The 26859-nt window shown below is 37.7% G+C and overlaps 2 protein-coding genes across 4 annotated transcripts; both read left to right on the top strand.

Annotated features, from left to right (window-relative positions):
- Positions 1-1846: 1846 nt before the first annotated feature.
- On the top strand, positions 1847-22627 carry Skeletor (DM13 and DOMON_DOH domain-containing protein skeletor). 3 transcript variants are annotated; one of them, XM_066396894.1, is made up of 13 exons: positions 1847-2085; positions 12194-12331; positions 13330-13511; positions 14274-14436; positions 15916-16175; positions 18544-18643; positions 19229-19413; positions 19466-19661; positions 19722-20195; positions 20250-20443; positions 20513-20737; positions 20795-20977; positions 21045-21187. In XM_066396894.1, exons 1-13 carry the CDS (start codon positions 2034-2036, stop codon positions 21051-21053), a joined length of 2361 nt encoding a protein of 786 aa, XP_066252991.1. In that variant the 5' UTR covers positions 1847-2033; the 3' UTR covers positions 21054-21187. The 3 variants fall into 3 exon arrangements, with proteins under 3 accessions (XP_066252991.1, XP_066252990.1, XP_066252992.1); XM_066396893.1 differs by having other exon boundaries at positions 20795-22627; XM_066396895.1 differs by lacking the exons at positions 18544-18643; positions 19229-19413; positions 19466-19661; ... (3 more) ...; positions 20795-20977; positions 21045-21187 and adding an exon at positions 16999-17794.
- Positions 22628-23729: 1102 nt separating this feature from the next.
- LOC136413666 (nuclear cap-binding protein subunit 3-like) lies at positions 23730-26829 on the top strand. The gene is made up of 2 exons (XM_066397354.1): positions 23730-24244; positions 24618-26829. Exons 1-2 carry the CDS (start codon positions 24056-24058, stop codon positions 26580-26582), a joined length of 2154 nt encoding a protein of 717 aa, XP_066253451.1. The 5' UTR covers positions 23730-24055; the 3' UTR covers positions 26583-26829.
- Positions 26830-26859: the final 30 nt, after the last annotated feature.

Genomic DNA, 26859 nt, shown 5'->3' with positions numbered 1-26859 from the left:
GATCCAAGAGAAATCAAAATCACTTGGACACTCAGTCAACTCTCGAATTTGTTTATGCATTTTCGCAAGCTCGCGAGTCACTCATAAACCGACTCTGACAACATACCCCCACCAAAACTCGCTATTCACGGTTTTGAAAACACCTAGTTCTGACACGACCACGATGTAATGAGCACCTGCACAGAGCTAGATTTCACCAAAAGAGTCCTTGAATGTCACATTTATCTGGACGGCACCTCCATGGCGTCACAATTATTTCTGCGTTCCTGGTTTTTCCCGATTCGACCTCAATTAATTTTGGAGGTTAATAAAAAGAGTCAGGAGTAGACGGGTTATCCAGAGGGATGACCTCACGTCCTCATTCCGAGAAAGTCCTTCGATCTTACACCGGTACTCCGAGAGGTCAGTTCCTGAACTGGCTTGACTCGTATCATTTTAGGATGCACACACAATCGTAAAATGAATATAACAATTGTGAAAGGATCAATGCTGATTTTTTTATTGCGCCATGCTGTTATGTGTATTCTCGTACCTCAAAATAGACATGATAAATAGTTATTAACACACGCCGGCGATTAAGGCCATTAAGTTTAAGAACACCTACGTAAATATGCTCCTTTTCCAGACAATTTACTGCTAAACTATATTTACTCTTCATTGTAGTATACATGCCAGTTAGTCTCACAATTCCTCTTGTAGTATCGTTTCCGTAATTTTCATTTTATTTAACGAATATTATGTTTACGTTTTTAACATGATTATCAAATCTCTTCAAAACCATTTCATGCAGGTAGCTAGGTGAAAGGTATGTTGGTGTGATTTAATAAAACTCTTGAAACGATAGATGTAGCACAGATTACCCACACGTATGTAGAATGGTCTAAGAAAAAATTTTGATCGATGCGCGGCCGATACGCAAATAACGTACTTGGGTGTATTATAAACCGCCGCTACGGCTACGTTAAACAAATTTCAACTCAATTTCAACTGCAATTAAGGTCCTGTAGCCTTTGATCTGCAGTTGGAGGAACTTTATCGAATTGCTCCGCCGACTCTTGAAGTATCGGCACTCTAAGTTTGAAAATTGACAAAAAGTTATAATAGTCAGTAATAGAACAAGAAGTAGTAGAAATCCTGAATAAAAGTGATTTGTAATGATGTATTGATGCTATTCATGTGTTAATTGAAAATTAAATTATCTCATTAGATTAAATCGTAAAGCTTTATATAGCCAAATTTATGTTTGTTCTTGGTTTCTGAGATATAGATTCACATTAAGATTCTCAAAAATGCTTTTTCAAAGCTCTCGGATCTCAATTGGACTACCCAGGATCAATATGGAATCCATATCTATTTAACCGAAAAGCAGCACCTGAAAAATTCCTCTTTGCCACAATTCAAATTTTAAACTTTGTTATCTCGGGAACTCATAGAGAAATTGTCCTAAAAAATAACTCAAATTGCCCGTTTCGATGCGTTCCACAAGCTAGCTAACGATCGATGGAGGTAAAGAAATGAAGAAATTTAGCAGTGACCTATATCCACTAAAACAGACCAACATACATTCAAGATATGTATATCTCCATATTTATTTACGTCATTCTCCTATGAATCTACACTCGTTAAATTGCACCCTGTACCATTACGAATGGTAATAATCTAAAAACATATTTACATAAAGTAACCTGAAATATTCAAATATCATCTTAAATTGGAAAAAATCTCTCTAAATGGTGAATTAATAACACATTCTATATACAGCAGAACCACTGCAAACCTTAACTACAGCGCATCCATACAGGTACCATTATAACCGTTCATAACGACTGCAAAAATGACGAAAAAATTTTCCAAAACATTACAAAACTGGCCAAGCAAAACTGCTGGTTAAGCAGAGTGGGGTACCATCGTCCATCGTCGACGGTACTGCATTGTTAGTTCTTCGACATTTACATTATGAAAGATTTAAAGTGAAAGACATTCAAGTCGGCTCCTCCAGTTACAGTGAGATCTACAGTGTTACAACAACGACTATGGCCAAGATCGGGCCTCTTGTGTTTGCGGCCCTGGCCACTTGTTTTATCGGTGAGTGGTTCTTTTTGTGCATTTTGGGTTACGGGAGTGAACTGGAGCATTTTGGGATGAGTGACCTGAGAAGAGTTGAAAGTAGCACTAAAAAAATGTCCTTCGTGAAAAATTTTAGTTCTCACATGCGTATCATCGGAAATCTGGAAAGTGACTTCGTCGAATTGTCTCTTTGCGCAAATTAGGTGATCGAGTATAAATAAAGTAAATTCTCGTTTTGAAAGGTGAGAGCACGAGCAATTGCTTAGTTGCTCAATAGGGGTCTGCAATAAGATAATAAAATTTCCGTCTTAAATGCTTAAATGCCGTCACTGCTGGGCTTTATGAAGATTATTTAAATTACGATCCCGCTTGAAAAGTTATTAAGCATTTCGCTCTCTAGAATGTCATCAGAATGCAGCATTCTGCCATGCGAAGGCAAAATTATTATGATCAATCTCAAGGAGTCTTTTAGCATTCCTTAAATGGTCTGATACTTTAAATGAAACTATCATTCTATCTCCCTAAACAAGTTTCCCAATATAAATTCCAGCGCGTCTAGCAAAAATTCTTTTGTAATTTAGACTTAATTCCTATTCTCGAGGAAGCAGTTTACACGAAAACTCACTTTGCAACGGAATCATAAAACCGTGAAAACAAGAAAACGTACTTTTTATCAGTGGTGATATGTAATTAAAAGAACAAACCGAATGTCTCTCAAAAGAAGGTTCAATAACAGATCCTTTTTGTTATTTTGATGATGCACTGCACATCTTCATTCGGATGACGTACTGGACAATATTTTCACAGCAGTTTAACCGAACTGACATTAAATCTCACTGACTAAGTTTAATAAAGAGATGTAATTTAATGAATAAATTTGACATAAATTACGAAACCGTCCGTTTCAGGTCATTACAATCCTTAATAGTCGGGGCAACTTTGCCTTGACGTAGATCAGATTGCTAGAATGCCTTTCGCACCTTAAGGGCAAAAGATTTAACTCTAATTGACATCATTTGATTGGAACTTACGTGCCTGATAAATTACCCAATACTTTGAGATTTCCTGAACTTTTTACCATAAATTGGTACAAATTTGTGGAAGTCGATGTGAGAAATTGTCATGAAATTTAATCATTTAAGGAGATATTACGATTTTATTAAATAAATGTCGATTGGAAGGGTAAGTACAGATGTCGCCATGGCATATCATATGCGGGTGTTACAATACCTAGCACCCGCATAAAATTTGTAGTTAACGATACAGAGGAACTGCTTCATGGCATGGCATAGAAAGCGAAATTACAAATCCAGCGAAGGAATAAAACATGAACTTACTACAAAAAATGTAAAAAAACGTTTGGGAATTGTTATAACTAAAGTCTTAAGAAGCGCATAGAGGTCTTGTATATAAATGAATGCCTAACTTTGTTTGTACGTACCACACGTATTAATGTGTATGTTAGTTGAGACTATATGCAATGCAAAAGCATTAAACAATCTGAACTATAACTAACCAAACGAGGTACATTTTTATTAAACAGCAATATGCTATAAGTTGCGCTTTAATATTTAAATTAAAAAATTACCAAAAATTGAAAAAAAAGCATAATGTATTACAAATTCAAATATCATCGTTGAAAAAATGCATAGCGTGAACGTTTTCTAGAATAAAATAAAGTTTCATGTTTAAGAAATTGAGGAAACTCATGGAATCAAGATAGTCTTTAATCATCCGCCGTTTCTACTGTTCTACAATTAATATATTTTTATCAAACATAGTTTTTTGCTCAAGATTCAAAAATTTAAAAGGTAAAAAAAAGTTATCTAACGTTTTGATTATATTCTTTGAGAAAACGCGTTTTTTATGCTCAAACTGAAAAATTTCACCATGACTTTGTCTTATAATGCATCCACTTTAAAGCTCAAGAAGCTTCGCTATGGGGTCTCAATAATTTACTGTTTATACTCTCTCAGTTTCTCCTGTTTCTGTCAACCACTTTTATCAACGTTCTTCATATCAAGTTTTACTTCAATATTTCACAACAGAAGCTAAAAAAGAAGATTTTATGACATCTTCATGATACTGAGTAAATATAACTTGAATCATTTTCCCCGACTTCAAAATTTTCAATATCTTTTTGACTTTTCATTTTAGCTTAAATTTCTCAAAATGTCTGCTTTTTCTGCACTTTTGAAAATTTTTTCAGCACCAGTTCTTTAATCAATATATTTTAATGTTGAATTTACGGATAACCATTTCCAATGAAGAGTGAAATTTTATTATCATTATCTCGAATTTTCCGGTTAGACTAATCATATCAACAAATCGATTTAGCAACAAATTACTTTAAATAAAAACATCTCGATCTGCCGTTGTGGCAGACAAACTTTAAAACTGTTAGACCACTGTGTCTGGATGAAAGATAATTGAGTTTTTTGAAAATCTATTACGTTTGAAGCTATTGCGTCGATAAAATTACAATTTTTCCATGGAATTACAATTCACAACAAATTAATAAGGTAGCTATTGTTGATAAGGACGACTCATAACGAAAAAAAAAAAGTAAAATACATTTGCAAAGTATTAAGAAAGCAGGTTATATGATTGATGTGCTGTAAGCATGTTTCGGCTGTTTGAGGCTAAAATATGAGACTTAATGGAAAACATCAATTACATATTAAACTCGTAGTGTTTCTTGGATGTGTACAGGTAATTTTGGAAAGGGGGAGACGACTTTTGGCAGACATCTTCATGACTTTATATTTCTTCCTGCGGTAACCAATCATTTCAGTTAGGTGTAACACTCAATTAATTTAGTTATTCTGTGTGATTTAAAAAGACAAATTAAATTACATCTTTGTGATTTGGGTGTCACACCTTTAATCAGTATCCTGTCAACCATGTAATTCTGTTTTTAAGGTAAAGTAAAAACTGATAACAAGAACTATAATGGGATTTTCTTGAACACAATAGATATAGACACACAGGAAACACTTAGTAAAACTTCACCATTCCAAAACGGTTTTTCGATTCCACTTTGGTTTGAAGCTTTAAAACTGTGTTATTGTCCGCAAATCCAAACCTATTGGTTCGCTTTCTAATTATAATCAAATCTAATCATCTACATACATATGTATTCATTTATTCAATGATTATTCTGTCCAGTTATGTTAATTTATTTTTAAATATACCTTTGTCACTGTACCTTTATGTCTGTGTTTGCATGTTTGTGTACCTCGTTATCAATACAAATTAATATTAATATTAAAATATAATATAATCTTCAAGAAGTTTAAGTGACAATTCACACCTCCAATAAAGGGTTTGGACAATCTGTTTCTAGCCCTCCTGGGCAGATGGTAACTGGGAATTTCAAATGATTCAAATTCGCATGAAAAACATAAAAATCAGTCAAGAGCTTAATGAAGGATTCACTAGTGAATCAAATATTGACACAAAACCCACAGCGTAACTCAAAAGCCAATTAAACGTGACCAAAACGAATTAAACATTTCAAGGTAATCGCCAATCTTCTTTGCTTCACTTTCACCTTCCAATGAAGATTATTATAAAAAATATTCGAAGATAATTTAGAGTTTGTTTAATGTATGAATTCGGGACTTTTTTAAGAAAAAAACAATTATTTATTAGTGCCGTTATTTAAATTATCGTAAGGAACCTCCTCACTCTTCTGGAGAAGCAGGCAAGGCCCATCCTGAGAAGGGGTCCAGTGCAGCAACGCTAGTCCAGGAAGAAGTGGCCAACAAAGCCATGAAATGGACAGTGGATAAATTCGGGTCGTTTAAGGGATCGAGGCCTCATGGCATAATCGCAGATTACTGGGATGGATATAAAAATAATGGTTGAAGTTAAGCCTAAAACGGCTAATGTTTTTCAGAAGGTTTTAGGGCAAAACCTGCGTCCATAAGCTTTCCTAAAAACGCCGGCCCGTGCCAAAGATTGAAAATGATTAACAATTTTTTCCCTACAAGATAGGGTCTACAAGATATTTAATCCAAATTTCGGGTGAACGCTGCACTTAAAGCTGCACACGAAACGACGTCCCAGCTGATGTGGATAATCTACCGGGTGATAGTAGTTTTTGGCTCAGGCCCCATTTATTTTTTCGAACATTCTATAATCAATTATCAGTCTGCAGACTTCCAGCTCCAAATGAGATTTAGAACTTAAGAATGGTGTTCGCCCCAAGTTTGGACTAAATATCGCACAAACTTCGGGAGCTCTAAGTAAAAGGTGGAGAGTCATTTTCAAACCTAGACGCCCTGTATTTCGGTAACGAACCATTTGAAGTGAACGGCAACATTTGCAACACTCTGTATACATAGTTGCCCTCCCAGCCAAGGCAAAAAACCATACAAATTCTAGTCTGTGCCCACTAATAACAGTGCCACGTACTTCGTGCACATGTATGTCTTTTTGCAATGCAGAATTACCAAACAATATGCCATTATTATACCACAGCCACATACACATATTCATGATTAATAACTAGATATAAATACAGACGTTTTCAACACTTGAACTTAAAAAATTCATACGTGTGGCAATAGGAATTTTCCCTCAATGGCGCGGCTTTAATGCCTTCTGTGTACTTTGCGCTCCACTCCAATTGATCATTGTTAATCCGTAAATCGTGTAAAGATGAATAACGACTTGACTGGCATATTAAACTTGAACGTAAACCAGATTGTTACGCAATAACTGGTTTTGCGGTTAAGTTACATGACAATTGATTTTTGAATTAACAAAGCGTGGGAACTGTGGCTGAATAATGTCTATTTAAAAGAGAACCTGGTGGTTAAAATATTGACCAAAGAGAGAGAGGTGATTTTTATGTCTGGTGAGACAGTTTCCCTTTCCTAAAGATATGCCAACGTAACAGCAATAATCATAATAATTACAAAACACTCCATGAATAAATTTACGACTGCATTCAAGTTACATACCAGTCATTAGTCCGTGTTTATAAAATAGTTATTCCATATAGGTGGGCACTTATCCGCTTGATTACCTTCGGCTAAGTCTGTCTTGGCACTGAAAGTAGTCTATCTTCATTTCAATAAGTTAAAAACAAACCTATTGATGGCTTCGAGGTTTCGCAATCAAACCGCTTGGTCTGTGCAGCTGAAGCCCTGGGCCGCAAAGCCTTTATAAATGCCCACGTATTATTGAGGGCAAATATCCGCTATTTAGGTCGTTGAACGAACCACCAAAATTTCTCTCCCACTAGTTCGATTGGCAATGTAACCTTAAACTAACACCAATAACACAAAGACGACCTGGTATAAAGGCCAATAAAAGCCAATTTAGGCTTGAGGTACCGCTAAAATCCCTTCAAAGCTGCTGCTACTAATTATACTATTTTTATAATGAATGTTGCATTATGGATGCTTGAAAGCTATGTAGGTATGGTGCCCTTGGCGTTTATTCTTCTGATAGCATGAAAGAAATATATGTTTGTTTTACATAATTAATTCATATTTGTTGGTTAACTTTGGATGGCGTGCGAGGAGGTTTAACAAGCGTGAGAAAATTCAGTGCAATGCTGTTAATCTTCATGCCCAGTTAGCATTAATATTGGTGGGTGAACTGTTACCCGAAACAGTGATATATGAATTAGAGGCGGATTTATTGTGGCATACATTTGGTCTCCGAAGAGTGTTGTGTAAATGACTCTAATGGTAGTTGCTCGGTAGTCATGTCGACTAAAATGTCTATACTCTCTTGCAAGTCCTAACGAGCTGCAGTGCAGCCTTCGGTAGTCTCTGACTGAAGCCGGATAGGATGATATTTCTTATGATTTTTTGGGAAAGTTGTTCCAGCGATTTTCCGGTTATCACCGTACAAAATTTCAATGAATTTACGTTTGTCTTCAAACGACTGATTTGGATTGCACCTCAACCTGATCCTCTCAATTATTGAAAGCCAAGAGCCATGGAAACTCAATATAAGCGTAAAATCGTAATAGAACCCACGTTTTTATCGAAAACGGTCACCCGTCTTTGACCATGACGATCACTTTTTGGCATAGGAATTAAAAAATATATATATTCTTGTGCTTTTAACATACAGGGTGTAAAAAAATCACATTAATCCGGTAGAGCTAGCCTGGCGAACTGTACGAGACTGTTTGCGTGCTCTTAGCGGGATCACCATAAAAATCACACAAATTCTCTAGTCCCACCTCGCTTCTACCATCAATGTGCAAAATTTCAATGCATTATCGGCTCTAAACGACTGATTTGGACTACCCATCGACCCTGGTTGACCCACTTATTAAAAGCCAAGAATCGCAAAAACACAATATGAGTTTTTTTGCATAAAACCATAACAGTAAACGCGTTTTTGTGGAAAATTCCGCGCTCTATCGTCATCGACCAAGCGTACCTTATTTCTTAAAAATTCAGGGTATACGTCCTTGGCGAACTATAGGAGACAAATGTATTTCAAACGCGGGTATACGTCGATACGGGATATCTCAATTGAGAGCCAAGAGCTCCAGCAATGCAACATTGAGATATTTAAAATTGAAAAATGGCACAAAGCATCCACCTCCATTTTGGAAGTTTTCAGGAAAACCCGGGATACGGTATTTAAGGGCATTGGAATCTCAGTTTGATAGAGTTTCATGCTGACATTGTTGAAGCATGAATTTTGTGCAAGAGTGCATTTTCAGCTGCGTACCAAAGTTGACTGCGCCAGCTCCTTATAAAGGAATTCTAAATGCGATTGTTCCAAAGAGATACAAGATCAAAATCCATCACTCGAACGTGATCAGCGGCAATAGAACGGTTCAAAGACACGCAAACTTGCTGTTCCGGGGCGGTGCAAAACTATTAGGGGCGCTCTTTAAGCTGGAATGCTTGTTATTTGGTGCATGGAATGTCTGTTTCTTGTGGCACAAAAGTCATTAATTAAAAAGCACGTCGCCTCAGTGGCCTATAAACGCGAGAACAATCTTCAATTTGTTCCGCTGCGCCAGTGCTGGTTTTAAAGTCGACACGCCATTTTTCGGATTTATTGTTCTCGTTGTTTGTCGGGCATTTTTAATTAAAGCGAGGGTGAATGCAAATATGTTAATATCAGGTTTTTTTGGTTTAAATGTTTATCTGCAAGCTGCAGGACATAGGGGAAAACGAGTACGACTGGTAGTTAATTAAAGGCATCAGGGTTGCGCCATGCAAAATCGAGAGCGATCCTGATAGTCGCAGTTTGAATTCTGACTACATGGACATGAATATAATTTAAATCCATAGGAGATTATCAAACCGCTGCCCCTTTGATGGTATGGAAATTTGGAATTACTCTCCCCCAAACAACTCAATTGAACTGGGGAGCCTCAAGGTGTTTTTAGTTGTCGAGTGTCGATTACGCCCTGAACATGTCTCGAAAAGAAAAAGGGCAAAGCCGAAAACGTCTCTCTGCCACCCCGATCGAGCGCGGCATCATTACATAGTTTGACGGACCCCACTGGGGACCTTCAAGGTGTTTTCACCTATTGCGTCTTTTTTAAACCCCGAATATGTCCCCAAAGGAGAACTTACGGGCAGAAAAATACCCTTCCGCCACCCTAATCAGCAGCGACCTCTTCTTTCATTGTGACGATTGAAAGCTTGGCACCTTCAAGGCATTTCGACTTGTCGTTGCTTCTTGTTTACACCCCAAAGATGTCGCGAAAGGAAAAAGTTGCAAACGCGAAAAGGCCCTTCGACCCCGCTGGTCAAGAATGGACTTAAAAATAAAATTGTTACCCACATTTTCTTTGATTGCTCGCATAATTTCACCACGCACTTTACTCACATTAAAGAAATTACGCAAATAAATATCACTATTTATTCAATCTATTATAGTATAGTTAAAAACGCAATCGCTGAAACAACTAACGAATCAACACAGACCTGACAGAATGGTGCATTATTTGCTTGAAAGCCGTTAATCGATTCCAATGACCCGTGAAGCAATTTTCTTCGGCTCATCTAATTTTGCAACAGTGGACTTTCATTCTGCAACATTGAAATTTAACTTTTGCCCATCAGTCAAATTATCTAGCATAATATTCATCGTCTGCATGCATAGACAGACATATTTACCTACTTTAAAAGTTCAAATCGGGAGCTTGTGGTATTAACGCAGCTTTCACTTCTGTTCGAACAACATCGCGAAAAAAATGTTAGTGGGCACTTGAATAAGTTATTGTTTGCCCGAAACTTGATGCTAAAATAAAACATCTTATAAGTAGTTTAAACCGGTGAAAAACTTGAATAAATTCTCCTTCTCAACGGATTCCCAAACTTTCTTTCTTGCCCTGTGCGTACACTCAGTCCGGCCACGCACCGAAAACACATGGTAGAGACTTTTGGGGTGGTACACTGCTGTCCTGAAACGAACCATTCGAACCAAAACACTGGACAGGATACATGCACCCCAAGAACATGGAAAGACATCAGGGAGGAAGGTGTCCTTGGCCCATTCGATTGTAGTAGTATATTCGAAGACACGATCGTAGTATCACAAATGTCTCTCTCATGTGCCTTTAGTGTGCGGCCGAGCTACCGCGTTGAAAGAAAACATTGAGGAGATACTTGAGGAGATATTCCATTATTTCTAGAGATTGTGGATTATTCCATTATTCTATTATTTCTCTCTCTCTATTAGATTCTCCATTATTTATTCCCTGCACGTTTTGAAACAATTCCAATTCCCCTTATTCTCACTCTTTTTATTTTCACCATCGTGAATCGAGAATTACCACTATGGAAGTGTTAGACTGAAAGTGCTACTGCCCTCTAAACACCTCTTCCTTCTCCTAACCATTTGTTCCCACATGGGATCGCGGCGAAGCATTATAGGTCCAGAAATGCATTTTTTCGTACTTGCAGACTTCTTCTGTGAGGCGAAGCCAAATTGGTCACGCCCGCACGTAAAAATAGCATTTTTCGGACTTTCTTGAAATGTACTATTTCCGATCCTTTAAATATCACATGATTCGCTTTTCTACATGTTTTAATTTTATCTCTCTTATGAGCCTCGTCGATTTTCGCCCATAACGCAATATTGAGTGCGTTTTTTATTATTAACCATGATCATGGCTCTGCTGACTAACCTGAGTTGAGTGGAATAGAATCTATACTAAATTACCTAAAAAAAAATTTTTTAATAATAAGTCACGGAAATCACCATCAAAAACTCCAAAATTCTCTTGACTTCGAAAATTGTTGATACTCCAACGAGAATTACCAAAGATCTGTTGCAAACTCTGCGGTCTATTGATTTTGGTGATGCGTTCAAGATATTTTGAGAAATTTTTTTTTTTTTTGGGAGTATTTTTGAATCTCTGACAACTCCAGAGATAATCAAGATTGCAGAGAGTCCCTTGCACCATGTTCCTATACGATATTTTGAATTTTTATACATGCGTGGTCCATTCTTAAGTACGGAGTTACTATTCCACTGAACTCATTTCTCCTGCTCCGTTCATAATAATCATTGAAACTCGTTCCTACTTGCTCACTCACATTGTTCAGGCAATTTTGTTTTCCTTGCGTTATTTACGAATTCTCATCTTGTGAAATTCCCATATGCTAGTAAATCATATTAAGGCGGCCAGCCTTCGTTATCATTTCTCCTTTGAAGTATCCATGTTTTCCCTGGTTTTAATAACATTTATTACGTGTGCTCTGAGAGAAATCCAATAATACCTATGTGTATAAAGGCAAATACATAATTCAAAAGCTGTAATTAAATTTCTAAATTCGTATCTCTCTTGATAAAATTTCTTCGAAAGTAAATAGAAGGATAGACACACATGAGAGTCTAACTCTGCTCCTGACGCGTGTTATTTCAAGGAGAAATTAGGTCAAAACGTTATTTATAGCTCATATTCGAGGCATTATGAAGAATCAAGGCCTCACGAAGGGTTACTGATATATCCTAAAGGATTAACTGTCACTAGAGGGGATACGGAGTGGATAGGAATTTCCAGAACTTAATTGCTTTGTTCCAAGATCCGGAAATGAGACGTTACTAATGCGGATTTGTTGAGGATTTGCTTAGCTGCACGATGTATGATGAATGAATATATGAAATTTATATGTGTTTTTAGATCTAATAAATGCGGAGTACATCGGAAAGTTCTTGGGAAAGTTGTCGGAGTTGCACCATGGAGTGTCAGGAGAAGTGTATGCGGTGGATGGGAGAACTATACACATTAAGGATTTTACCTATGACGGACAGGGACCAGGTGAGAATCAATCATTTATCCCACAGTTTCGTTAATTAATTAGTTAACACGAAGGTTGTGTTGGGACAATATAGGGTAATGAATTCATGATATGCAGCAGAGCAAGGGATTTTTATCTAGACAACTCTCCCAATAGTAGTCCACGAGCCAGTTTTCATTATTTCGCTTTTGCCATCTAATGCGCTCAATGCATCACACTATTTTCAATTTTTATCATAAAATTCCTCATTAAAATCTTCAGAGAATCAATTTAACAAAGTATTATCTAAGGAGACTTCTTCGAGCGTAACGAACACTTCATTAAGTATTCCACAGTGACAAAATCTATTGCCCTCCCGTAATGGGGATTTAAAGACCCATATTACACCCACTGAATACTAAGGAAGGGCGTATATTATTTCTTACCTCCTATATATATACATATACCTTGTAGATCTAATCTCGTGCAAAACGTGTTATTTCATTCAAGAAACAATGGATAGTCCCATATCGGATGTATATTTTAAGGTTTTCATGAATTGTTGGAAGGTGAATAAATTAGCATAAAATAAGCCTTATTTTATGTTCCTAAAGAGTTCACCAGGCAGGTTTTTTTTTATTCAGCTTGAGCGCACTTGGGCAATTTGAGAACTCGTTTTCTACATCAAACGGAAAGTTTCTTTGTTGACGAGTTCGAAAAATCCAAATTTCAAGCAGCTTAAAACTTTTCTTAATTAATTCTGGTTTCTTTTCGATTATAAATTACTTAAAAATTTAATGAATCCCAATTTTTACTTCAACGCTCCCTTTGAGCATCTTTTAAACGCTTATAGGAGTTTACATTACAACGTTAATGAATTTGAAAATGATAATGCTGCATTGACGAGTCTTATTTAGTCTTACTGGAAAACCTCCTTGCTCTTTAACGTAATGGCAACTAATCACTTAGAAACGTATTATTTCCATGAAAATTTCTGGAAAGGAAACGTTTACATTTAAATGAAGAATTTTTTTTCCAGCGGCCTATTTTTACGCCAGCACCTATAAAACCGCCGACAGCCGCGGATTTCGATTACGGGACGAGAATAATAACGGGGATGTTATCAGGCGATACAGAAAAGAGGGTGTTACGCTCACTTTACCTGAAGGGAAAAACCTGAACAACATCAAGATCTTCTATGTATGGTGCGAGGAGTTTGATGTAAGTTTTTTACGTCTTTACTACAACTAAAACACGCTTGAAAAGTAATTTTCTGAATATGCAGTGCTTACATCGATGGGAGATGTTGGCAACAACTGCCTCGTTCTAACGTTATTTTTTAAAGATGAAAGAAATACATGATAAAGATATGTCTTCGAGGCCTCATCATGAGTGAATTAACGAAAATGCTCTAATTATTTCCTCTATTAAAGTAACGATCTCTCGAATATGAAACGTTCCAATAAAGTCTTTGCAATACTAGGTATTTGCAAAATTTTCATCACAGCGCTTGCGAATGGAAGCAGCTTCTAGATTTTCCGCAATGTCATATTTGATCTTACTCTATCAATTCGCTCAAGGCTTCATTACCTTCTGAGATCCAGGCAGAAAGAGTAATGTCAAAAAATTGTTGCAATTCTTGGACGTTCGTGCATTCCATTAATGGTTCAATAGCAGGCCTGCACGCGACATAAGATGGATCTGCTTGAATTGAATTTACAATTCTTCTATCTGACCTGGCTCAATGGTCTAGCAGCGTAAATTCTCCACCTCTTGGATTTTCATCTTCTTGAACTTCACAAAAAAAAAACAAAAACGCTTGGAGAAATAAAGAAAAGAGCGAAATTTTTACCGATACCCAAACTAACCTGAACTAACGGGACACTCGGTATAATTTTAGCATAATATAGTGTCTCTAGGCACTGACTACTTTAAAACCGACAATTCTCAAAGATCTAACGCTAAGGCGATATTTGCTTGCAGGTAAACTTTGGAGACATTAAAATCCCCCGCAATTTCGACTTTCCGAGGCCACAGAAAATTGACGCCCTCAAAGGAGTTCACTCAATCTCTTCCGACAACATCGTCATAGTCGATGCTCAAACTTTGCTCATTCCTAACTTGCACTACGATGGGGAAGCTCCAGGTGAGTATCAGCAGCGCCTGAACACCTTTCTAAGGGATGCAAAGTGCACGTGAATGGCAATAAAATAGAATTCTCTCTACGCCTCTGACAGCGCTTTTCAGACCTATTATAAGTCCTTCACTCCCAAATCGGCAAACTTAAACTTCGACCAGGAATATGCGATGTCATAGATTAGAGGGATTTTCAGCTCTAAAATAGAGGCACTTTTCTGGAACTGTAAAATCCGCGATTTAAGCTAAATTCGTAATTTGGATCCACTCGTCCTGGACTGTTGTAAACTCAATTTAAAGTAATCCTGAGTTTAAATTATTTTCGAATTTATGAAAATTGCATTCGGAACGAAACTTTGCCTGACCAGATAATTAAAACTTGTCCTCGTTCACATTACAGCACCAACTTTGGCATATAGAGTTTAATTAAGACTCTGGAGTATATACAAGTCTTAGAGAAGACGATGACATCGAGCAAATAAGAAAGACTCTATTTCTAATCGCCTTACTGCTGCAGCTCGCTGGTAAGCGGGTTAGGGCTCAAGATGTCTGCTGCAGGTTCAAGAAGGATTAATTAAGAGTCCTTCGTTCGGTGATTAAGTTATAACTGATACATTTTTTCTACGTATAATACAACTGCTCACTCTCACTTTATACAGAAAATTACCGATTTCTGTTTCATTGAAACCGGTTATCTACAGCGGATACGGCGTGTGAACCATGCCATATTGAGCTAAAAAGCATCAGTGAAAGTGCGCCGGAACGACAATAAAAACTTAATTTCACTTAGTGAATATTATCAATTTAAATTATGAACTAATTGGCGATTGATTTTTTTTAATTACCGCTTGCTTTTATCTGACGAATGCAGGATCTTGCTTAGGCACGCTGTACCCTTAACTCATTTTTCAATAATTATTTTATGTACTCGTTTAATGCCGTTGGCCAAATCGGTTCATTAATTTTGATTTCATATTCACATTAAACGTTGTATTCCGCATTTGGGTGTTGTTTGAAATATTAATTTGACTACGAACATATCTCGAATTAATCTAGATTAAATATGCAAATAACACCCATAAATATACGGGCTTAAAGTAATAGGCATCCTTGCCTATATTTGAGGGCAGTTTAATTTAGAACTCTTGAATGCTTAACCTCCCCTGGTGTGCTGGAAATAGCCCCGAGTAAGGTTGACAGTGATATTTGGAACGTTTTCGGAAAGGCACTATTTCATGGACATCAAACACTATTCCAAGACTTATCGATGTTTCGCTAGTTATTTTCCACCTCCTGCAGAGCTGAACGTAGATGGCATGCTTATAATGCAGAGGCCTGAAGGCGGTCTAGACCAACCATCGAAACGTCGCCAAACCTACTGTAGCACCTATTGCTCGACAAAAAAGCTCACCAGTTTTCCGATTTTTTACCTTAGAACATTCTTTTGACGATTTTGCTTTTTAGAAACTCATTTCGAACATTTTTTCAGATGCCAAATTCTGGGTAGGTAGAGGTCCCAAACCATCCCCGCAAGGCATTAGGGTCCCAGACGAAAATGGCAAAGAAGTACCGTTGAGACGATATGATGCCAAGACAGTAGTCCTCACTCTCCCAGGAGATTTGACGGTCTTCGATATAGGCCATTTTGGAATCTGGTGTGAACAATTCACCGTAGATTTTGGACATGTTCAAATTCCCCAAGTTTTGAATATTCCGCCTTCGTTGAAAATGCTGGGAGTTAGTCCACAGGTAAGGGAGCAGTTAGTATAAGACAAAATGGGAATAGAAATCGATGAAGAAATCCAGATAGAAAAGATAAATTCAAAGAAAGAATTGAAAAATTTCTCAGATTTTTTTGAAAAAAAATTGACATTGAAAAAATTGAAACAGATTTTTATTTCTAAAGTAGGGGGATCCCGGGAAAGGCAGGAGATATACATTTGGTTAAATTTTAAAAAATAAGAATAAACCCCGCTAATAAATTAAGGAATAATACTCCTAAATAAAAATATAATATAAACAAAAATAAAAATTAAAAATAATAATTGTAAAGTATTATAAATAATTGAGCTGAAGTCTATAACATGTGAGGAGAGCTGTGAAAGATCCTAGAAAGAGGTATCGAGATAGTTTTAAGATTTTTGCTCTATAAATATGTATGTAAATCTATTTTCATACACTAACTATCTGCGATTCGTTAAAATGTACAACCATAATTGGTGGTCAATTAATTTTTGTTGAGCAAATGGGACTCAAAACAACATAAAGTCTCTGAACCTGAGTTGAATGAAATCTATAGACATTTGCCACGATCGGGTTAAAAAAAATCATTTTACTTATGCACGATCGACTGCAACCCTGTAAAGGAAGAACTCGAGAAAAATAAATTTAAAAATAGAAAAAAAAATGTTTTCTTATTTTTTCTTCCACGATGTGTCTTTTGGTATTCCAACGCGAATTTACAAAAAAAAACCTCCCCTGCCTTAACATGAGTCTGTGAGTGTCCCCCACACATTTGGGCGATTCTGAGGAACCTCTTCAAACTTATAATCCTCTCTCTCTGTTGTTCCAGAAACGGCATCAATTACTGGTCCCCGACAACTCGAGAGAGGTTTTGGTGCGAAGACCTCAAATTGGGGGACACTTGCAGCCCACTACGTTCCGTCCCCCCCACATAACCTTCCAACGTCGCTACGAAAACGACGTCCTCGTACCTCAACAAAATTACCAGCAGGCATATGTGCCCTTCCACCAATACCAACAGCAACAGCAACAATATCAACCTCAATTCGTGCATCAACCTCGACAGTTGTTTCCTATAGCTCAAAATCAAGGGTCGCAGTTTCTTCAACGATTCGTAGGCCAGTATCAGCCATCGAATGGTCAAGCAGTTCCGTACCAGCCGTTGTATGACCAAAGACAGGTTCAAGAGAGGGCGGATTACCAACAGCGATTTGAATATACGAAACCCAGGAATCGGTTTGATTTCCAGAATCTTGGAAATCAGCAACAGAGTTATGCTCCCTTCGGACAACCTCGATATCAATAGGGCTTTTGTGAGGTGACAGCTTCACTAATGCGCTTTTGCTTATATTCCGCTTTATCACTGTTATTATTACCTGACAGAGTCTATTTCTTTTTTTTTTTTTTTACTTTTTGCTCTCTAGATCTATAGCCCTTTTTTCAAAATATTTATTTACATTTTTTATTGAGGCTATATGTAGAGTAACTAGCTAGTGATCTGTGATCTTTTTTGTAAATTATGTATTCTTAACCTAAGCCTGAGGCCAGTTTTCTTACCTATATTTTTATATTATTTTATTTTTGTATATACGTTTTACTTCCTTAATAAAAGCTTTATTTTCTTACACAGATTTATTTTGTGTGCGGGCAAAGTTGAGGTTCGAATTTCCTTCGTCTCTTCTAAAATTGTCGCTTACGAATAATCGCGAATGATAAATCACTTACTGAGGACGGATCCTATTGGGTCATAAATTCTAACATGGCAATTTAATCGTCAAAGGAATCTACGATGGCAATACGGTCTGGTGTATCAGACCTATCTACACCTCGCTTGTTACGATGATGATCTATTGGCGTTTAATTTATCCCCTTAAAAGATATTACATGTAACGTTACACTAATTGTCCTCGTGATTGATGGGGTATTGGACCGTTTAATGCAGACGCACCTTTAGGGATAATCACGTTTCCTACAGGCCAAGTTCTAAGGATTGTTTGTCCCGGCAATATGCGATGCAAGTATTGCTCTATTAGCAAATTTTCGAAATTTTGATTTTTTTTTCGCATTGATCGCCTGATTTGGATCATATCGACCCTAGGCCCTGAATTCTGAAACGCTCAAAATTCCGTTTTCGTTTCAACTTTATCATACAGAGTTAGTAAAAAGTTTGAGACGGCCTTTGGAGATACTTCAAGAAATTTAAACCATTCATGGAATTTTCAGATATATGAGATCCAATAACACCCGATTAAATAAGACATTGTTGCCACGTTTACACTCTTTCCCAAGATTCCCAGTATTATATAATTTCGCGATCTCTTTTTCGAATTTCGTTCAATCCATTCATAACTTATTTGGACACTTTTTATTTCAGTCAAAACTAAACTGCGAAGTCTTAGACGAAGATCTGGGATTTGAAGTGCGCTGGGCCGTAGCTGGAGAAAGCATTGTCTTGCAGCTAGTAGCTAAACTAGGTTAGTATCGGTACACTTATATTCTTATTTTAACCACGAACTGCAATAACGGACACTGGATGACTCTGTCAAGCCAAGAACTCAAACTCTTTGTTCTCCAATTATTTTTCATCCCCTTTCCAGATTTAATTAAATCCGTCCACAGCTTAAGAGCTTAGTGTGTTTTGGAAGCAGGTAGAAAACATCCCACCGAAAAGATTAAGCTCGAAGTAAAAGAAAACGTCTCTATTTGAAATGAGTTGAACGTTGCGAGAATTTTTATTATTTAGCCCGGGGAAATACAGGGCGCCCCACATTAGAATGAATAGGATGAGCATCTGGGAAACGGCAAGAGATATAAAGTCGGTTAAATGGGACAGCAATTTGACATGTGATACTATCATATTTAAAATCCGACGTTTCGATTTCCTGCAACCATCATCAGCTTAATTTTTTTAAATACGGTCCTGGATGATGTTTTTTAAATTAGATGCTGAGACAGGGCTAGAGCCTTTTTATTACTGTATTCTTATACTTTTACTCTTCGGCATCACGCCGGAATCTGATTATAAGTTTGCTTGGTTTAAAAATAATCAAAAATTGCAGGAGATAGAGAATACATGTCCTTTGGATTATCCGGGGAAGTCTCCAGAAGCGTTATGATTGGAGGGGATGTTGTGGTTGCTTGGGTAGACAAGGAAACACTCAAGGGATATGCAGAAGATTATTACTTGAAGGACAAGTCACAATGTTCAGGACCAACTGGCTCCTGTCCGGATACAAAATTCGAAGTAACTAATCCCATCTAAATATAATTATTTTCTTTAAAAAATCTTCAAAAAGGAAAACACAAACAATGTTCGCCTGCTCAATGCAGCAATGGTCAACGGTTACTCCATAGTCACATACCAGAGGCCTTTAAAGGCTTCCGATCAGTACGATCTGCCTATTTACACCAACCAATCGCAAGCCATCCTCTGGGCTATTGGACCCTTAAACCAAAGAGATGAAGTATCTTTCCACACTAGTTATCTCAAGAGTAAGTGAAACGAAGCTAATTTCATCGCTTTTATTAATTTTCTTATATGTATTGCCACAGGAGATAGCTTCATAGACTTTGCACGTCCAGCCAAATGGAACTGCCCATTACCCGAAGGGGAAGCTGCAGGTCACCATGCTGCACCATTACAAAACAAGGGGCAAGACATAATCAGGCAAGAAATTGCCGAACCATCGATACCTGAACCTGTACAGGAGTATGTTGAACCTTCAACGACTGCTGCTCCTAGGAGAGAAGGAGGCAATCGCAGAAGAGGTGGTACCCGCAGGCCCGTAGCCACCACTGAATCGGGGGAAGAAGTTCAGGCTTCAAGACGAGAAACTACTCGCACTAGAGGAACTAACAGAGTAAGTCAAAGGGGTACAACCCAGACGGTCCCACCACCAACTCCAATAAAAGAAAAGAAAGAGGCCTGGTTTATTCCCCCGATAGAGTGTTATGAACCTGAAGATGGAGTATTTTATGCTCAAATGGGTCCTACTGGTGGAAAACGAGGATATCCAGCAATTACTGGTAATTATCCGGTTAAACTTTTAGGTCTAAATGACTTAGCTATGTATTTTATAGGCCACGTAGGCTGGGGTATTTCTTGGTACATCAACGGTCTTCTCATCCCAGAAATCAACGTCATTAGAGGGAAAACTTATAATTTTATTGTTGAGGGCGGCGATAATCCCGAAGTGTCCGCAAAGTACCATCCCTTCTACATCACAGATGACCCTATTGGTGGTTATGCCTACAAAACTCCCGAAGAGAGAAAGGTAGTTCTTCGAAGTTTTTAGATATATGCGTGTCACTGCATCCGTTCGATATCCACACTATTTTTCCAGAATATCACTATTTTCTCGGGCGTGAGGTTTGACAAAGATGGCGAGGCCATTCCTACGGGGACTGGAAGGCTTTGCCACTGGACCCACACCGGAGATGCAGAAGCTGACGATTTTGACTCCTTCGGAGCTTACCAGCGCACCCTGCAGCTCAAATGCGATGTAGGAGAACCTGGAGTAATAACTTGGACTCCTGACGGGAATACTCCTAACACCGTCTATTATCAGGTAAAATTGATTTATCACTCTGTCGCGGGTTCTTGTGATGTTTTGGAGCATTTTCAGTGTTTCACTCACCGACACCTCGGTTGGAAAATTAACGTCCACGACTCGTGCGACCAAGCAGGAGCTGCCAGCCAAGTTCAATACTCCGTGGTGCAAGCACCGGAGGGTGACAATTTTAATAGATTTTCTGACGAATCAGATATAGAGCTGGAAGCCAGCCCCTCCATCCGACAGAAAGCAACGGTAATGCCAAATCCTATTATACTGGAAGATATAACGTCCGATAACCGGTCACAACCTGCAATTTCAGAGGTCGTAACCACCACACTAGACCCATCACCAACACGTACCAGTCAGCCTAAATCAGACCAGATTCCGAACACATCACTATCGTTCCAATCACCACAGAGTCACTCCATCGACTCATTCGCAAACTCATCGTTATTAAACTCGACTAAGCTAAGAATAACGATTACTAAACAACCGTTCATAAAGCTCACTACCAAGCCACCAAGTACTTTTGCGACAATCAAAAAATTCGTTTTGAAGATGCAACCACAAAAACCATATTCAGTGCAGGTGAAACAGCCATATTTCAAAAGTAAAACTACACAAATTACCACCATCAAGAAACCCGTTTACAGACAGACGAACGTTAGGTCTCATGAGAGTCTCAATAATCCCCAATTTAACACCAAACAAGCTAGCATGAAAACATTGCCCTTCTACATCTCAATTCCTGTAAATGCACAACTGATTTCTGCAGCTAAAATGCGACCGGCAATCATTAAGAACGTTGAAATATCCCCCCAACAAGCATCCACAGAAAGGGAGCCTGAGATACATACTGCCAACTCCCTTTACTCCACAGAGAGTGAAAAATTCAATAATAAGTCAGGAAATCAGGGTTTTAAGCCCGAGTCCATCATCATGGAAAGTGGGTTTAAGCCGATCATTGGGGGAATTCTTGAAGATAAAGTTGATGATATAGAGCCAGAAGTAGATCCAGAAGGGGAAAGCGGAGTCATAAAAATCTCAGGAGGGAAAAAATTAGAAACCTTTTATGACCAAGAAAGCATGAGCTTGCCCGCAAAGCTTAAATTTAATAAATTTGTTAAGAACCCAATTGTCCCCGAAGAGGAGGAGATGAAACTATTAATTATCCATCCGAGAAACCTCATCGACTCAGACATCGAACCTGAAATGGCTGCTGCCGATAGAGTGGAGTCCTACTACCTCCCTCCGCCGGGACAAACTGAGAAACCTAGAATTGCCAATCAACCCTCCGAAATAGACTTCGAAGCGCCCTCGCCCCCCGAGGTTCTCAAAACTAACGATGTCTCAACCTCTTCGAAATTGGCAGTCTCTCCACCAGACACAGTCGTGACTTTTGATGGGAAAACGGTATCTGGGGCCAGTTTAACTGCGAAACCCTTTGAGAAATCTTTTTTCTTCCAACGCGGCTCCAAGGCCGCAGAGCTTCTCAAAGCTCATCCTCAGTCGGTGCCTTTCAGAGGCGACTTGCCGCCCTTAAGCCCTAATGTTCTGTTCAACGCAAATCCTGTGCGAAATTCTGGTGTTTTGAATAGGGACTTGGATACGCCCTTGCCCCCCTTGGGGACCACTAAACTGCGGAAGTTGTAGGGTTAAGTAGGTTGAAAAATGGCAAATACTAATAATATTCGCTGACGAGTAGTTTTTATACATATCATAGAGGAATGTGCAAAGGAGCTTTATTGATGTAATTGGTGAGGTGGTTTTGATTAGAGACAAACTTTATTTTAAGAAAATTAGATTATAGTCAATTTGATTACGTCATAGTTAATTTATGTTTATTTTTCATTCTAGTGTTTTTAATGTTCGGGTTGAGTAATGTATGTATATAGTATATATTTAGTTTTTTTATACGTTTTAGTACAAATAAACCAATTACTAATTTACAATTCTATCAGTTATTCATTACAGCTGATGATTTTGCATTATTAATTATAATTTTTTGCCATTTAATTGGAGAAATAAATGGTTATTTTTGTCCTCCAGGAACTGATTAAAACATTCAATGCTCTTAAAAAAAAACAAAATTCATACAAGAAGCGAGAATGCGATGTTCCAAAGGTTAGCCGAAATAAATGGTAATCATTGCTCACATTTTCCTTATGATCATCGTTCCAGTGTTGATAACGAGGACACTATTTATTCTGGTGGCCCCGTGGATCGGGCTGAAAAGGCCTTATATATGGCAGATGACAACAATTGATTTTCATTAACATTTGACACACTGACTCATTGACAATCTCATTTCTGTTCTCGGCCGTTCTTGATTTCAGTGTGCATAAATTCTATTCAATTAATAGGTTTTTTACCCTTTTCATTCTTACTAAATTCTATAACATAAATCGGAGTTGGGGCGGTAGTAATTTTTGCATTTACGACCCACCTACATGCTTTTTGCGGCATTTGTGACGTAGTTTTTTACACATTATTTGTGTTTGTAAATAGCGAAATACCTCAAAAAACCCCATTATAGATTTGTCCCTGCCATTTTTTTCCATTTTGAAGTTTCAAAATGTGTTCTGGCGTAATAAAAACGCAAAGTGAAAAATAAACAAATAACTAACCTCGCGTAAATTCTCGCACTTTCCAACAGATTTCCGGAGGGAAAACAAGCGTATTATTACATTAATTTTTAATGTAATTATTGTCGAAAGCAGTGTTTAAACCAAATTACCAATAAATTTGATATTACCAGATGCATAAAGCATACTTACCTATATTCTACTTTTTCTGCTATTTGGGGAGTCTTTCGAAACACTACTCAGAAGACAGGTTCTTTCTTGAGAAGGACGGGACTAAACAGGCAATTTTTTCCTGAAATAAATTGAATATGCCGCGTTAGACACCTACCAACAACTCAAAATCAAGTTATTGCATTGGCCATCTATTACTTCTATGTTTTACTTAAATTAAAAACTCGCTTTACCTACTTCAAATATGTACTGCTTTTTGTAGCAATATTTGTACGCATTGCAACTTTTAAAGCGCAATAAACTAAAATTTTACTAAAAACTATAAAATAACGGAGGGAAATTTGAATTCCCACATAAATACATAGGAATTCTAGGTTAGGTTTCTCTTCGGGCACGCCAAACACCATTTTGTGACGTCATATAGACGAGACAACTGTAAAATTTTCGACATTGAGTTTACGACACCTTGCATTTGCGACGTCGCAAATGTAAATATATTAAAAATTGACTTTGGTACCTTTACCCAACCCTGATTCAAATATTTAATACTGCGGTGTAAAAAAATAAGAGGAACATGAATACCATCGCAGATACCTCCTGTCGCCCCAATATTAGGATAGAAATCCCTAATTCCGCACAAGCAGAAGGACAGGAGGCCCCTGAAGAAAAAATGGATATTGATGCTGATGAAAACGAGGAAGGAGAGATCAGAGATGATGTGATAGATCAAGAGTCTTCTCCACATGAAACAAGAAAGCATGAGGTAATTAAATATACCCAAACACTGTTTGATTTAGGGCATTTCTCAAAGAAGCTTGTAAGAGGTTATCTCACATGAATTTGATCAAGATCTACCAAGATGATTCTCCATTTGGAGTATCTGAGGGTGATTTCGCAGAGGAAAATAATGTACACCTCTGCCAAAATAAACACCTAATTTTTAACATAATTTTAACTCAACTCATAAGAAATGGTACTGAGCTTATTATATATACACAAAAACCCTAATAGATTCTGATATTATTGAAACAAGTCTAAGAGGGTGGTAGATATGAAAAAGAAGCAATAATGGTTCTAAATTATACAAGACACATTTTAGACTTCTGATTCATTTTGTCCCTTTTTGTTCATTTCAGGAAATTTCATATAATGCAATTTTCACAACTGGAATCAACATCTTTGACAAGAATGAGCAAGAAAAACTACAAGAACGTGCAAAACGGTTCGCCCTGAAACCCGCAGAAATTCACACTTTTAGTGATCAAGATTTACAAGACTTGCGGGAAAGCTTAGGCATTAATTCAACCAATGAAACTGATTTCAAATTTGACACCGTTCATTTGCTTGGCTTAGAAGAAATGACCACTGAAGATGTCATTGAGTATTTTTCAAGTTATGCCCCAGAAGGCATTGAATGGATAGATAATAACACTTGCAATGTAGTTTGGTTGGACAGTATGTCAGCAGCTCGAGCTTTACACTTCAAATCTAGGATAGTTCGAGGAATGCCTGCAAGAGAACCCAAAGACACTTTTCCAAAAGAGTTTTTAGATGACTCAGAAGAGACACTTGAAGAAACTGGGCAGAGCATCCTGTTAAAAAACAAAAATCGGGAGGTTGAACTTCAAAACGAAGTAGGGCAAGTAATTTTACTGAAAAAGAAAACATATCCTGAGAACTCAGTTGATATTTCTGAAATTACAATTCCGATACCTCCAGGATATTGGAGATTGGGGAATTCTCATCCCAATACAAAATGTCTACTGATTAGGTTTGGAAAAGTGATAGATAAATTACCTTTTAAATCAGAGAAATGCAGTAAATATTACAAGAAGTTCCCTAATAGCCAAGGCAACAGACATGTCATCTCAGAGACCAGAAAGAAGGAATTGCGCTCTATATTCGAGAGAAATAAGGAACTTAATCAGAGCAAAAATCCTTGGGGATCTCTTGCTCAAAATTGGGACCACGACTCCAAATACAGAGAGAAGGAACCAATAATGTATCAAAAAGACAAAGAAGAAGATGATGAAGTTCAAATTGTGGCAGTTAAAAATCCCAAGCTTCAGGCTCGTTTAGGCACCAAAAGGAAATTGGAATCAGATGGAGAAAAATCTGATAATGACAATGAATTTAGCGAGTCGAACACAAAAAACTCAAAAGTGACAGTTGAACGAAAAGGCTCCACAAAAGTTCCTAGAATGAAAATGTATGCAGATGAAGAGGAGGAAAACCAGAAAAGGCGGAAACTTTTACTCAGCATTAAAAAGCAAAATGAAGAGTTGGATAAAAGAGAAATGGATTTGAGGAACATGTTAGGTCCTACCAGTAGGTTTCTCACCAAGGAGGACCTCCCAGAGGTTGAACCAAGCATTGATTTAGCCTCAAAATTAAAAAACCGAAACAAAAAAATGGTCTATGCAGTAGAAGCTGACCCAGTAGAGTTTGATCCATATTTCGTTGATAGAAGCGGAAGCGCGAGAATCCTTTATCCAGACATCAGAACAGAATTAATGGAAAGAAGCAGACGCAAAGAATCAGACGTTACGAGAACAATTTTCATTCAACCTAAACGAGACGTCAGAGACAGATTAGCAGCAGGAGGGCATTCAAACAGGGAACGACCTCACAGTCGTAGGACAAGCAGACGCTCTCCGGAAATGACGTTGCACAGCGATCGAATTCCCGCCAGCAGATCTGATCATTCTCGAAGAAGAAGGCGCAGTTATAGCCCTGATAATAGAAGACATAGTGAAATAAACAAATCCAGGACATCAGCAGTTTTAAGAGCTCCAAAGAAGCCTACAGTAGCTTCAACAATTTGGTCCAAAGTGACTAAGAACACCCCCGAGAAGAGTTCCAGCGAAAGCGACTCCTCGGAGTCGGAAAGTTCAACTGAAGAAAGCAGTAGTAGCAGCGACAGGTCGGTATCAGAAGACTCTGATGCGGAAAGCGATTCTTCAGGGAGATCGGCGACACGGATCAAAGCTAGGAATCCTGATAGGCCAGGATTTGACCGAAGCAGGTTAAGCCATAAGGTTGACCATAAAAGCCCGTTGAAAATTACCACGGCTAATGAACATTTCAAGCAAAGAAAGTAGACAGAGTTTAGGGTTTTGTTTATTCAAGGATAACAATAGATTTTATTAAAAAGTTTTTTTCGTTATTGGGTGGTTCAAAATGGCTTTTATATTATTTAGATTTTATAACGATTCACTTGTGAAATTGAACACGAATTGTGCAAGCTATGAGAAACCAAATCAGTTTGTAAATTTGATTGTGGAATGAATAGTTTTCATTGAGATTGTTCTCTTTTTTTACTACGTAAATAAAATTATTTTATTCCTATTTGTATGTTTATTGTTTTGTACAAAGAAT

This window comes from Euwallacea similis, chromosome 14, assembly GCF_039881205.1.
Source record: "Euwallacea similis isolate ESF13 chromosome 14, ESF131.1, whole genome shotgun sequence".
NCBI lineage: Eukaryota > Metazoa > Arthropoda > Insecta > Coleoptera > Curculionidae > Euwallacea > Euwallacea similis.
The sequence above is the reverse complement of the archived record's forward strand: the minus strand, read 5'-3'. Positions and strand labels throughout refer to the sequence as shown.

Coding starts and splice junctions, on each gene's coding strand:
- Skeletor (XM_066396893.1), top strand. CDS start 2,034: ATGGCCAAGATCGGGCCTCTTGTGTTTGCGGCCCTGGCCACTTGTTTT. Junction 14,437..15,915: donor CTACGATGGGGAAGCTCCAG/GTGAGTATCAGC, acceptor ACATTTTTTCAG/ATGCCAAATTCTGGGTAGGT. Junction 19,414..19,465: donor GTCCGGATACAAAATTCGAA/GTAACTAATCCC, acceptor ATCTTCAAAAAG/GAAAACACAAACAATGTTCG.
- LOC136413666 (XM_066397354.1), top strand. CDS start 24,056: ATGAATACCATCGCAGATACCTCCTGTCGCCCCAATATTAGGATAGAA. Junction 24,245..24,617: donor ATGAAACAAGAAAGCATGAG/GTAATTAAATAT, acceptor TGTTCATTTCAG/GAAATTTCATATAATGCAAT.